Consider the following 13416-nt stretch of genomic DNA (forward strand, 5'->3'; position numbering starts at 1 on the left):
AGCATGGTCAAACAAAATTGGTCAACAAAAATTTGAGTAACTTATTGAGAAGCTTTGTAAACAACCATGCCATTAACAAGACTGCAGTTAAGTATGATTTCCTTATCTCTCGATTAGATGATACGCTCATTGGTTCTAAGGTGTTTTTGAAGATCGATTTGAAGAAAAGATATCATCAAATCAAAATGCGACTTGAAGATGAGTGGGAGACAACCTTCAAAACATTAGATGAGTTATTTAAATGGTTGATATGGACTATGATAGTATGTGGATCCAAACGTGGAGTATGTCAAGGCTTACTCGTCAGAGTTGAGTTTTTCTGATCCAAGGAAAATGACGCAGGAGCGATTGGGATTGTATTTAATTTAATTTAGTTTTTTCTAATTTTAATTGATTTAGGATTTATTTTCTTTATTCTATTTAGATTAGGATTCTTTTCTTATTTTTATTAGGAATTTAAATTATGCATGTTCTATTTAGGAATGAAACACCTATTTTATTCAAATCTCTTGTTAATTATTCTAATTGTATTAGATAACTAGAAGTATAATTTTATTAAGATGTTAGCCTATAATACTACAAATAACCCTTAAGCTTAGTTATGGATCATCTAAGTTAAGAGTTAATAAATAATATTTTCTTAAACAAGAGTACTTATTTCTTTAGGCTTTTTTTCAAAAATAAGAAATTTTCGAATCTTTGACCTAATCAACTAAAGTGCGATTTTAATTATTTTTCACTTTAATGAGATTTTCTAACCTTGTCAAAATTAGTGATTCACTTTAATGAGGTTCCTAACCTCGTTACGATTGATGTCCTTCACAATGTCCAAGCGTCTTTACAATACCCTGACATCAAAGCCCCTGATTTGCTTCGATCTTAATCTTCCACCATTCCAATTATGAGCTGCAAAAGGGTAGAAACATTAATAAAACCGTGTAGCAAAATGCATTCACCTCTTCAAACTCTTTCGCATATTAGTGTCTAGGTTTGCTAAATTTATTAAACATTGATCATTCAAGTCAACATAATTTCGTGGAGCAAATACAAAACATCTGAATACGTCAGCTATAAGTATTAATCTAATGCCTGGGTAGCAGACCAGATCAGAAAATTTCATTTAATGAATTTTAGTAATATGGATAACTTCTGGGCACGTCATGGAATACATCACACAGGCATTGAGATGCCCAGAAAACGATTACAACTATGAATTTGATCATGGTGGTAGAAAAACTTCCTTTTCCTACCATAGAGATTGAATTCTCATTCTGTAGTACAGATACAGTTTGACCGAACCACCTCTCTTTACCCACACTAATCTACAAACATCCCGCAAGTCCCCCCATTAAATACCCAAAAAAGGTGGGGGATTGGGGGGGTGGGGTGGGGAGCACTACCAGAGAAAGCGGTCGTGCCAAACATCTCTACATAGGCAAAACTTCCCCCGGATTTCTAATTATACTAATCCTCGTCAAGATCAAGCCTGCCGATTCTCTTCCTCCTATCAAAAACAGCTTTAAAGGAGTCCTGCTCTGCACGAAGCCGCTCTTGGAATGAACTCTGCTTCTTCAAAGTGCCACTGCTGTTGGATGTATGGTTCTCCTCTATAGGTAATGGGTTAGACTTCTGCAAGTAATGGAAGCACACGTACCATGATGTTACAGTTAAGCCTTTCTAAGAGACATTTAACTCAGTGGAGAAAGTATTCGACTCATCAAAATTAATACTTAATCATAAGAAGTCCGTCCTGTCATTCACTGACTTCACAGTGAAGCAATTTCCTTCCAACGTGAAATGCTTACATAAAACTAATAATTAATTGAAGGATATTAAATGTCATAGCAGACAGTTAAGCCTTTTCCATTGAAATCTAAATGGCTAAACTTGAAAGACCAGATATGATTATTGCATGACTGACCAAATTGTAACCAACTCCTGGTCCAATCACTAGAGACAACATTTTGGCCTTCTTTGCTGCAACTATTGAGAATCCAGAGTCACTGCCCTGAAAAATAACTAAAATAAATAAGAGGAGTAAAAGCCACCAGGAGTTGCAGAAAACCTCTATTTTATATTTATCAAACAGAAACTAATTAGAGGCAAGACATTTTCAAAGCGGAATATGAATTAGGGAGACAGCAGCCAAAGACTAGAGTTTTCCTGCATAACTACAGCAAATTGTATAACTCTGATACAGATTATACAGATCTTATCAGATTATCTCCATTTAGACCTTTAATCAAAGGTTATTTTAGTTCTGTTCCTCAACTGACCCCATCAAACAGACAACTAATGGTAAAAGATTTAAGTGAGCTTTCCCCATAATTTCATCACAATGATCCATGGTCATTCATCCTTACGGGTAAGAACCCACACTGCTAGACAGCACATGACAATTGCTGCACTGAAGGGCTCAAGAATGCACAGGAAAACAACTTGACAGCATTTATAGCAACTGAGAAATAAGGTGGAGAAGGAGACGCTTTTATGACTGCTTAAGCAACAGTGTAGCTACATGGTTGAAATATTCACAACAGCCACATTCGTTTATATACAAATACACATGCAGACCTGAGTAAATGTCTATGCATGTTGAGCAATTTCCTCAGTAACATTAAAATTGGGGGGAATGGGAACTTAAAACATTTTGGCAAACACACAAAATACTGGCATTTACTGACAAACACAAAACATGTTCTGCAATATAAGGAATACCTGGTCACTCCAATGCACAGATTTTCCCTTCTTCCTGTATGCTTGGATCAACCCGGAGAGAGCATTCAAGTTTCCATTAATAGCTTCTGGTCCTTCAATTTCATCTTCGTCCAAATCATTTGACCATTTACTCCTACTTAATTCTTTCACCTCCACAGGACGGTCCCCCTCAGCATCCCTCCTCTTGTCATCCTTTGAAGAATCTAAATCTTGAAATCATAGGTAAATTGGATAAATATAATTAACTGTGAGACAGAAAACACTGGATAGATATACCAACATAAAGTAGGTGTGCAACTTTTGTGAAGACGAAAATAACCTTATCACTTTTGTTTCTAATAAATTTTATGATAGAGTTAAAATTAGTTGAATTACTTTAAGTTATAGTTTAATCAAATCACTACAGTTTATTTTTTAACTCATCAATATTACTATACAAAATAGAAATTAAGGGGTTTGAAATTTACTTATTTTCCAAAGGGGTTTGAAATTTTTTGAAGGGTAAAATACATTTATAAACTTTTTTTGTTTATTTCTAATAATATTTACTCAAATAATTTTCAATTGAAGTTGTGGTGCGGTCTAAACCAAAACACAACTCTTTATTCTGTAACTTGTCAAACTTAACTTGTTAGATAAAAACTCATCTATATGATAAACTTATAATCTAATTGAAACTTTATTAGTTTTTTAACCAAAATATAAATACTATGTTCATTTTTTTTAATTCATAACACTTGACATTCAATATAGTCCCCGTGCAATTTGCATGTAAAAAAGACTTGTATCCAAACAAGCTGTATAATTGCTTGAGTCTTGGAAAAAACCTCTAGCCCCCAAAGGAAGCTAAAAGAAGAGAAACAAACAACACTGACCTCTAGCATTACATCAATAGCACATTATGCAAATAAAATATGTTTGCAGCGTAAACTAAGTACCCACTTTCATCTCACAATCTCCTGCCCTTTAGGATTTTCTCCAGCATTTACCTTCTAGTTTAGCTTCAAATTGTTTAAGAATGTTGCTATTAATAACTTAAATCAAACAGCACACAATTACTTAGCACAAAAACCAGGAATTGTTGGCATTTTTTGAACCCCCAACCCTTATGACCCAACCAATCAATTTAAGTGAGAACATTCCAGACCAATGTTATCAATAAAAATGCCATAACCCTTGCTTTTTAAGAAACAAAATACATTATAGTTCAAGCTTCAAGCTACACATCCAAAGTATCAGAACTAATTTAAGATGTTACTAAAACTCAGGAAAATACCATGTCATAGAAACTAACACAATTAGATAATATTCTTATGTGCATGTGTACATCTTGTATAAACAATTATGTCCACATGTGTGCTTATGTATATATCTATATGTATGTATGTATGTGTACATATATATATATATATGTATGTATTTCATAATGGAGGGACTGATACACCAGGCATGCCAAGCAAAGAGATGAAATATACCTCCAAGTACATGATCTCCAACAGCAAGTGATTTCGTTTTCTCAGGCTTTTGTTCTTGCTGTCCTGATAATCCTTCTTCACGATCTCCATCTTCCATGTCCATGTCAACCTGGCAGAGACAATAAGAGAATTCAATTTAAGTTAAACTAGTTAGAATACCAACTCCAAAATCACACATCAATGAGTCTATGTTGCCACAACCTTTATAGAGTGAAGACAAACAGCAAAACTATTGCACTTTCAACACAATATTACTATAAAGAGGTTTTCCAAGTGACTTTCCAACTACAATCCACTCTTCCTTTTAAGAAAATAAGGTTAAATATAAGTGTCTAATTAGGTGCAGAAACAAATATTACTTCCCAATAAACATTAGGGACAAACCTGATTCAGGGAAGAAATAACAAATGGGCAAATATAATTATCCATGTACATTTATGTCATGAACAAGCTCAAATATTATCATGTTGTAAGTAAGAAGGCACAGGCACAATCACAATTAAGTTATTAATCAGAAGCGCATGATATACCTAATTCTTTATAAAGATAAAATAAGCATGATGAAAAGGTCAATTACCTCCTGAATACCACTTTCCTTCAGGTCATCTCCATGGAACAATGACTGTCATACCAGTAAAATACAGCATTTAGAGGATGCAAAGGAAGTTACAATATTTTTTTTGTAGGTATTATGCTACGGTAAGTGACAGTTGCAATTTTTCTTCATCGTCTAGAAGATGTCAACCTTATGTGATGTTTAATCTTTCTAATTATGATGTTTGCTTTCAATTTGAATTTCCAAAGTTTTAACAGTAAGGTTAAAACTGAAAGCTCAGTTGCAACAAACCTTGATGTCCAGGTGCAAGTATAATGATGGAGCTTCTTCCCATTGTCCTGCCATCTGTTGGATATCATCTAGGGTAAAACCATGAACATTCCTAGCTGCACAGCCCTGAAATTCAAAATAATTAAGCTTTATGGCACAATTGAGGGAGGAAGAATCCTTGTTCAGTTTATACTAAAACATCAGCAACTTGTCAAGTTCAATATTAGAACTAACCGCACACATATCAGGAAAATTTGACAAGAATCTTACAAAGAAAATAAGTTATATACATACTCACCACTGGATCCTTATATGTAGCTTCCAATACGTAAACTTCATAACCTGATCTCTGAAACGTAAGCAAGGAACAATAAGAAAAAGCACTAATACACAAAAAAAATAACCAATTAATGTAACTCAATGATCCTCATCATTAAAACATAATGCATAAGCACAAGAATTACAAACTTGCGAATGGTCAGATTAGTAGTCTTATGCTGTGCCTTAAGGTTCAAATTAAGAAATTATATATGCAAACGGTTGGACTAGTATTTGAAGTCCTAGAGAACTTTTTAAATGGAGAGATGAAAAGTCCTGGAAAACATTTCAGAAGAGATTCAATTTCTCCCTAGATTGTGACAACTGATTCAAAAAATTTTCCACCACATAGGTTCCAATTATTTCAAAGAAGAACAAAACAATTCCAATTTTTCAATGACAAACACAACAATAATGGGGTAGTCAGAACAAAACAAAGCAAAACAACCCCCCAACGACCAAAAATCTAGCTCTTAGCAAATTCATTGTAGGGAAACATTTGCATACAGAAAAATTCAAATCAAAGAAAATGCAATATGTAAAATAATCATTTGAAATCAGATTATTCTGTCATTAGATAAACAAAAAATTCCATCAATAATAATAAACCACTGATTTAAAGGTCTACAGGGACACCATAGTGCTGACTACAAAGCAATAGCATATACAAGATAGATGACATAAAACTGGCATAAGCACACATATGCACACACATACTGAGAAAACAACGGAGGCCTTAACTTAACCAGGCCCGAAAACTTCGAGTACAAATGAGAAAAGTACTGGGACCATAACATAAGTTTTCCCCCACCCAAAGTTCAACAGGGCAATGCGTAGAGTCAAGGAATATCAGTAATAATTTAGCATACTTGATGAAATTCCAGATGATATTGTAATAGCATCACATGCATCCCATATTCATTTTTGGTACAAAGCAGTATATGTCACCAGCAGCGTTTCACAAACTGTCGTTTTGCAGGTTCACAGCTGATTTTAAAAAGCACAAAAGTATATTGGCAACTAATTGCACAAAGGCTAGCTTATGAAAACTAACAAGAAAGATTTTTGATCAACATAGCAGAACAAGGGTTACACCTTCCGTGGTCAACATTATGGCCTTGAATTAAATGTATCATAGACATGGCCCATTGCTTCCTAATAATTTTTTTCTTTTTTTTTTATTTTTTTAACAGAATTATTTCTTAACAATAGAAATGAAAGTTATAAAAATGATGATTCTTTGGTACCAAGACATATAATTTTCCTGAAAACATCAACTGCTTTCAATTTTCCAACACAGACCAGAAACTCCAAGTAAAAGACTAATAAAACAACATCAAAAGAAAAAAACAATAAAAAAAAAAAGAAGATGAGAGAATAGCAGAGCGAAAGGCTTCCACGTCCACATCCATGAAAATTACTAATATGTATTTTTCTTTCTAAGATGGGCTAACATTTTCCCATGTATTAAACTAAGTGACCAAGCTGCGTAGAAACATTCAGCTTAAAAAAAATCATCTTTGCATTGGGAGACAACAAACAAAAATTCAGAGTAATAAATAGGGAATGAAAAATAGAGGAGAATTCAAAATAAAATAAATGTTTTTAAAAACTTGCTTAATAAAAGTTAAAGAAGTGGAAGAAAACTCAAAAAGTAATTTAGCATATTAATGTTCATGCCCCCAAATTACAGTAAGACCTGTGTAATGCAAATAAGACCTGCACACCTTTAAAGTATTCCCAGAGAATATACTTGCAGAGGGGGTGAGAGAAAGAATTGAGAGTATACCTTTCCAATTGCCCAAAACTGAGCAAAATCAGCTACCCGCAGATTGCGGTCATCCACTAAGACAAGGCACACATACCAGCAAGAAAAGGGTCAATTGCCGAACAAAAACTGCATCTGTAGTTAGTTAACAATGTAAGCAGTGCAGGGGCACTGCATGACCACTTAAATGATAATGAAGCTAGATCATTTATGTCGTTGAATGCTGTAACAAGCCAGCATAACTGGGACAATCTTTAATCATTTTATATAACGAAGCCTACACATCCCATTTTTTTTCTCTCCTTTGGAAAGAATAATAAGATATTCTCAGTCTTCTAAACTATATCTAACTAAGGCAGGCACATGAATGACAATCTGAAGGAGAGAAATGTATCTGCAATTCTACCACTAACAATGGAAGAATTTGAAAATCAAAAGTAGGCATCACTTCAAAATCATCAGAGCAAAAGGAAACATGTAACCACATTAGTACAAATGAAAATTTGCCAATACCAAACATTATCTAATCCACATTTAACACATAAAATGACCATAATATTAACAAGAAGATATAAGTCAATGTCTTTAGTAGTCCTAAAATTGCAACTGAAGAATCATACCAATTACAAAACTGAAGATCCCATCTTCAAGGGTCCTCTTGAATGCTTTCAACATGCTTTCTCTATAGGCCTGTAGTATATTTACATTAACACCAAATTCTCGGAAAAATAATAAGAGAAATTATCACACATAAGCAAAGAAATAGCGCAGTTAGGAATGAAAATACTAGGTTGCTGACATGCATGCATTTCTTCATACTTAAATGCATAAGAATTATCCAGCAAGCTCATGCCTATTTAGCAATAGCTAAACTAGAATTTTGAAAATACTTTTAGTAAGACTCGTCTCTAATGTTCAGGGATTTTTTTCTTCATTTACTAAGTATGGAATAAGAGGAAAAATTTTTAAAAGAATTATGCCTTGAAATTGTTTTTTATGTTTCAAGGTCAGCTGTATTGCTCAGCCTTCTTTTATACACCATACACCAAACAAATATGAAAACCAGTCCAGCAGACAATAATGTCTACTTGGATGAAGCTCAAGCCAAAACACTCAGCATAAATTGATGAGAGACTATGCACATTTCCTGATTGGATTCCTTGTCCAATCTGCCAGAATAACCTAAGATTAGATGTTTTCAGAAGCAACTCAAAATCTAACCGTGTAAAATGTACGTAGATGCAAATTCAAAACAAGCATCAAGCCATGATGTCCATTCCATACAAGTGGCATTACCTCCTCCATTTCAGGTTCATAACAGTACTCCATCACCGTTTTCTTCATTGTTTTCTTGCTTCGAGCTGAACTTGATGATTTTGAATCAGTATCCTCATCCTTTAAGCAATATGCAATAAAAAAACATCAAAAATTTCAAAACAGTTAAGGCTTCTATTGCTTTTGAGTATCAACAAAAACAAGGTAAACTAACAGACCTTTTCAACTTCAGTCATAAAATAATCATCCATCGAGTGGATTCGAGGGGCATCACCACCATTTTGAACCTCAAGATCTCGCAACATCTTTGCTAAGTAGCTCTTTCCACTACCTAAACATAAAAGAAATGCAGTAAATTAAATATGCCAAACATGATCATATAGTTAATAATGTCTTCAGCCTTTCTCCTTTATCAGCATTTCACACTCAAAGAAAATATCATCGCGCACAATAACCATGACAGAAAAAAATCATAGCATTTTCTGAAAAAATGGATGATTAATAGCAACCAAGGATGCTCATCTGAATATTAGCAGTTATCAAGAGTATGCCCAGACTAAAATGTGAAAGTATCTTCATAAGGCATCATCAATGCCTCTTTTGAAAAATTTTGGCTCTAGAAGCTCAGAAATGCTAATGAGCATAATCTTCAGCCTTCCTTTTATCTGCATACCATGCTCACAGAAATTATTATCATGTACTATAATTATAACAGAACTCATAGCATTTTCTGAGGATGGAGGACATATAGCAACTAATGATGCTCATCAGAACATTAGCAGTTATCAAAGACTATGTTTCTTGCCCACTCGTATCCTGGAGAATAAATTCACCTTATTCTTTATTTAGCAAACATTAGCCAATTTTTCCATGCACCCCAGCAGGTAACTAGAAAAAAGGTAAAAGAAAATCAACTAAAATGCAAGCACTTATCTAATTTACCTGGAAGCCCTCGAAGAATTATCACAATATGATCAGGCCGAGAAGCTCTATGAGGCATCTTAAACAACTCAGAAGCATTAACAATTTTAGGCTTATCAGAACACAATTGCTTTGGAGGAATGCCCACGTATTGCCCAGTCCTATGGATAACTTGAGGATCCTAATCAAAAAAGAAAAAAAAGAAACAGAAGTAAAAAGATAATTTTGGCCCCTGAAAAGTACATTTCCAAACGTCAATGCCGCAATTAAAAAGCCAGCCCTTACCTCCCCAACAAATCCACCAGAAGCATGCCGTGGCTTGCTCTGATAATAAGGCTCAGGAACCACTGGATAAGTGGAATGCGCTGTGACTGAAGAACTAACAGGTATAGGAAATAAAGAAAATGATGAATTGGGTGATGAAGAAAAAGCCTTAAACTCCAAAGAAGAGCGATTCTGCATTGGAGGCTCTACAGGCAGAGGTGGCGGCGGAGAAGCTGGAAGAGGAGGAGGAGGCGGCTGAGCCATGTTACTGCCACCAGGTTGAGACAAATAACCGCCAATTCTCTGTTCATAACCTTGCCAATTATTCACCGCCGCAGGCACTACATCTTTATGTTGAATCTGCTGCTGATTATAATCATAATTATTACTATAATCATTATAATTGTTTAGTGAATCTTCTATGTTATACATCTCTGTACGCCTTGGCGGCATAGGGGTGGCCTTGTTATTGTTATTAATATTATTTTGGAAATATATATTTTCTTGGTTACATCCACTCAATGATGCACCACCATGATCACGAATCAACTTCAATCTTCTCTCATCCTCTGACAAAGTCCAACCTGAACCCGGACCCGAACCAAACTCGTCAACTCTCGGCCTCTTGTAGCTCCGATCAACTTCACCACCACCACCAGCCGTACCATAATCGTAGCCGTAATTAGGGTTTCGATGCCAGGATCTAGGATCGGAGAACCCGTCGATGTAAGGGGGAGTATGAGTTGGAACCGCGGGAGGAGGAGGAGGAGGAGGAGGAGGCGTAGGTGGTAGGGGAGGTTGGTAGGGGTCAAATCCAGGTCGGGCATAATGGGGAGGTTGAGGAGGGTAATTAGGGTTTTGGTGATTGTAAGGAGGGTAGGAAGGGCAAAATGGCAGGTGAGGAATTGAGCAAACTGGGCATATGCTGGGTTGCTGCGGGGGTGGGAGTGGTGGTGGTGGTGGTTGCCCCCATTGATTATGAGGCTGATGATGATAGTACTGATCCATAAATTAGACAAGATTTTCCCAGGATTTCTCTGAGAAAGAGAAAGAAATTTTGGGGTTTTGAAATTAGGGTTGAAGGAGAAACAACAGAATGAAAAGCGATGGGGAAGAAGCTATTATTTTGTTTTTGTGTTTTTCTTTTTTAGCTTCAATGAATGAATATTCGGAAAAAACACGGCTCAACCGGGAAATCATCTCTTTATACCATTATGCTTAAAACGATGCGTTTCGGTTAGATCATGTACTGCTTCTCAACGAATAAGGTTTTGAATCTTAAAGTTGATCGCCACTTAGAATCTCCAAATTTCATCCGCAGCCTCCATTCAAATCCATCTGATAAAAAAATTAATCATTCGAATTATTACTCTGTTAGTATTTAATAATTTCAATTTATTTTACATCTTTATTTTTACAATTTTTATAAAACTTTGGATGCTATCTTTATTAATTATCTATAATAATCTATTTATAATATATATAAACGCCAATTTTAATAAAATATTTTATTAAAGCTTTTAGATTATCATTTTAAATGTTTTTTGTTAACATTTATTCAATTTGTACATAAAAATTCTAATTGCATTGAATGATTTCCTTTAAAAATTATTATTTTAATTCTAAAAGTATTGAATAATTTATAAATTTTAATTATTTTTCGTTTAAATTTTGTACTTTAAAAATATTTATAAAATTAAAAATTATTATTATTTTTAAAATTAAATAAAAGCTAGTATCACATACAGCGCACATGACACCAAATACTAGTGATTATAGAAATATAAACAAATACATTCATATCATAATTATAATAATTAAATTCAATTTTTCAACTATAAATCATAAATAAAAGTTCCTTTCTTATTCTTATGAAATAGTAAGAATAAATAAATAATAACTTTAAAAAAAAGTAATCTATAAATTACAAAATTAATTGACAATATTTTCATAAAGCTAATTGTGATATTTACTTTTAATAGATTTTTTTTCAATTAATATTTAATGCATTGATAGTGCATAGTTTATATACATGGTTAGTCTACCAAATACTATCATCTCAATAATGAGGTAAAATGTAAAATTTATAAAATTTTAAAAATAAATATCAAAAAAACTTTTAATAATTAATTTGTTATTAGTATATGTGTTGATGTCCATTATGTCACGGTCTAAGAGTTTAGACCAAGCCAAGTAGTCAAGATACGCCAAATAGCCTAGCAACCCAAACATAGGAGTGTAATTTGATTTGAATTTTTATATTTGATTATGTATATTTAGATTTGAATGTAGATTATATCAGACTAAGATTAGGACTTAATCTATTAAAATCAAATCCGTTAACATTATCTTTATTTTGTAAATTTTATTTAGATAAGGGGTTATTAGCCTATAACTAAGTCAATTTATTTGTAAAAACACACTTAGATCTTCTTGATTTTTTAATATTTTCTCTCATAGTTGTTTTTTTAGGTTATATTTCATGCCATGTTATCATCATAATTCTCTAATCTCTCAAGTTTTAGTATCATTTAGTTTTCATTATCATCTCAAAGTCGAAGTTCCATTTCTTCAAGTTTCAAAAGAATTTCAATAGTTCGTCTTTGATTTTTGGTTTTAGCAAATTAAGTAAGTGGCTTGATATCTTTTTAGTGTTTTCATCCCTAAAAATTAACTTTAATGTGAATTTGCTATCATGTAATATGTATTACATTTTAATCTTTAATTTATTAAATTAGATTGAGCATGCAAATATACATAATTATATATGATCTATTTATTTTGGTGTTAGAATATTATTTGCTCATTACATCATTTCTATGTTGAATTTCTTTTTAGTGTTTTTATTCTCTGAAAATCAACCTTAATGTGAATTTTGCTATCATGTAGTATTTAGGTTGAGCATGAAAAATATATAATATTATATATGATATTTTTATTCTAGTTTTGGAATATGATTTTCTCAATATATGATTTTTTCAAGACATGATTTTTTTTTTGTTGAATTTTGAGTATAATTTTGCTCAACATATGTAAATCTATCTTTGATACTATGAAACTTTGCATAAGACATTTTAAATTGAACATATGAAATTGACTATGTATGATGTCTAATTTTGTAACTAGCGAAAAATACTATACTTTTGGATAATCTAAAATACAATTTATTTTGAATTTCATGTCTTTTGTGGTTGAGCAAAATTATGAGATGCTAATGACAAATAATGAACCTCCTCCATTCCTTGAAATGAATGTGACAGCATTTAATAATTATGGTCATGAACGTGAAGGAAATCACCATAATAATTGCAATCATGGTAGTTAGAATAATCATTATTCTAATAATAAGAATACATTTAATCACTAGAAGTGGATGAATTATTATACCCACCAGACTAGAAGCAAATAGATAATTTTAGCCACCAAATTAAAAGTAGATGGATATATTTATTCATTAGAAGTAGATAAATATGTTTACCCACTAGAAGTGGATAAATACTTTTATCTGTCAGTAGTGAATGAATACTTTTACTCATTAGAAGTGGATGAAAATTTTTACCCACCAAAAGTGGATGAATAGTGAAAAAATATAAGACAAAGAAAAAAATGGTTAAAAACAAAAGAAATACAAAAATTGTCTATCATTAATGTGGCATGAAAGGTTATTGGTCGCATATTTGTCGTACGTCGAAACATCTTGTTGAACGTTATCAAATATTACAAAAAGATAGAAAAAAATCAAAATAAAATAATTTTAACCATAGCCAAGTTGATATAACACATTTAGATATTGTTTTTCTTATCTACCTTAAAAAGGGATTTAACCATGTGATTTGGTGATTAAAATATAT

The 13416-nt window shown here is 32.8% G+C and overlaps 1 protein-coding gene across 5 annotated transcripts; it reads right to left on the reverse strand.

Moving 5' to 3' along the window:
* Nucleotides 1-1044: 1044 nt before the first annotated feature.
* LOC110417568 (P-loop containing nucleoside triphosphate hydrolases superfamily protein) lies at nucleotides 1045-10722 on the reverse strand. Of its 5 annotated transcripts, none has more exons than XM_021429979.2 (13): nucleotides 9587-10722; nucleotides 9323-9482; nucleotides 8599-8711; nucleotides 8402-8500; nucleotides 7726-7795; nucleotides 7127-7182; nucleotides 5318-5368; nucleotides 5041-5145; nucleotides 4771-4815; nucleotides 4194-4302; nucleotides 2719-2921; nucleotides 1922-2008; nucleotides 1045-1629 (listed from the first exon to the last, which is right to left on the reverse strand). In XM_021429979.2, exons 1-13 carry the CDS (start codon nucleotides 10571-10573, stop codon nucleotides 1465-1467), a joined length of 2250 nt encoding a protein of 749 aa, XP_021285654.1. In that variant the 5' UTR covers nucleotides 10574-10722; the 3' UTR covers nucleotides 1045-1464. The 5 variants fall into 5 exon arrangements, 4 of the variants coding, with proteins under 4 accessions (XP_021285654.1, XP_089639972.1, XP_021285653.1 ...); XM_021429978.2 differs by having other exon boundaries at nucleotides 1048-1629; nucleotides 2719-2927; XR_002445329.2 differs by having other exon boundaries at nucleotides 1576-1629; nucleotides 1922-2003; nucleotides 2719-2927.
* Nucleotides 10723-13416: the final 2694 nt, after the last annotated feature.

Source organism: Theobroma umbraticum, unplaced genomic scaffold (genome assembly GCF_002168275.2).
Source record: "Theobroma umbraticum cultivar Fairchild unplaced genomic scaffold, ASM216827v3 scaffold_50.0, whole genome shotgun sequence".
Taxonomy (NCBI): Eukaryota; Viridiplantae; Streptophyta; class Magnoliopsida; order Malvales; family Malvaceae; genus Theobroma; species Theobroma umbraticum.

What these genes read in the sequence shown, in the direction of transcription:
- LOC110417568 (XM_021429978.2), bottom strand. Translation starts at nt 10,573, where the DNA reads ATGGATCAGTACTATCATCATCAGCCTCATAATCAATGGGGGCAACCA. An exon ending in TTATGACTGAAGTTGAAAAG is followed by an intron (nt 8,501 to 8,598) that starts GTCTGTTAGTTT and finishes TATTGCTTAAAG; the next exon opens with GATGAGGATACTGATTCAAA. An exon ending in ATGAACCTGAAATGGAGGAG is followed by an intron (nt 7,796 to 8,401) that starts GTAATGCCACTT and finishes AATATACTACAG; the next exon opens with GCCTATAGAGAAAGCATGTT.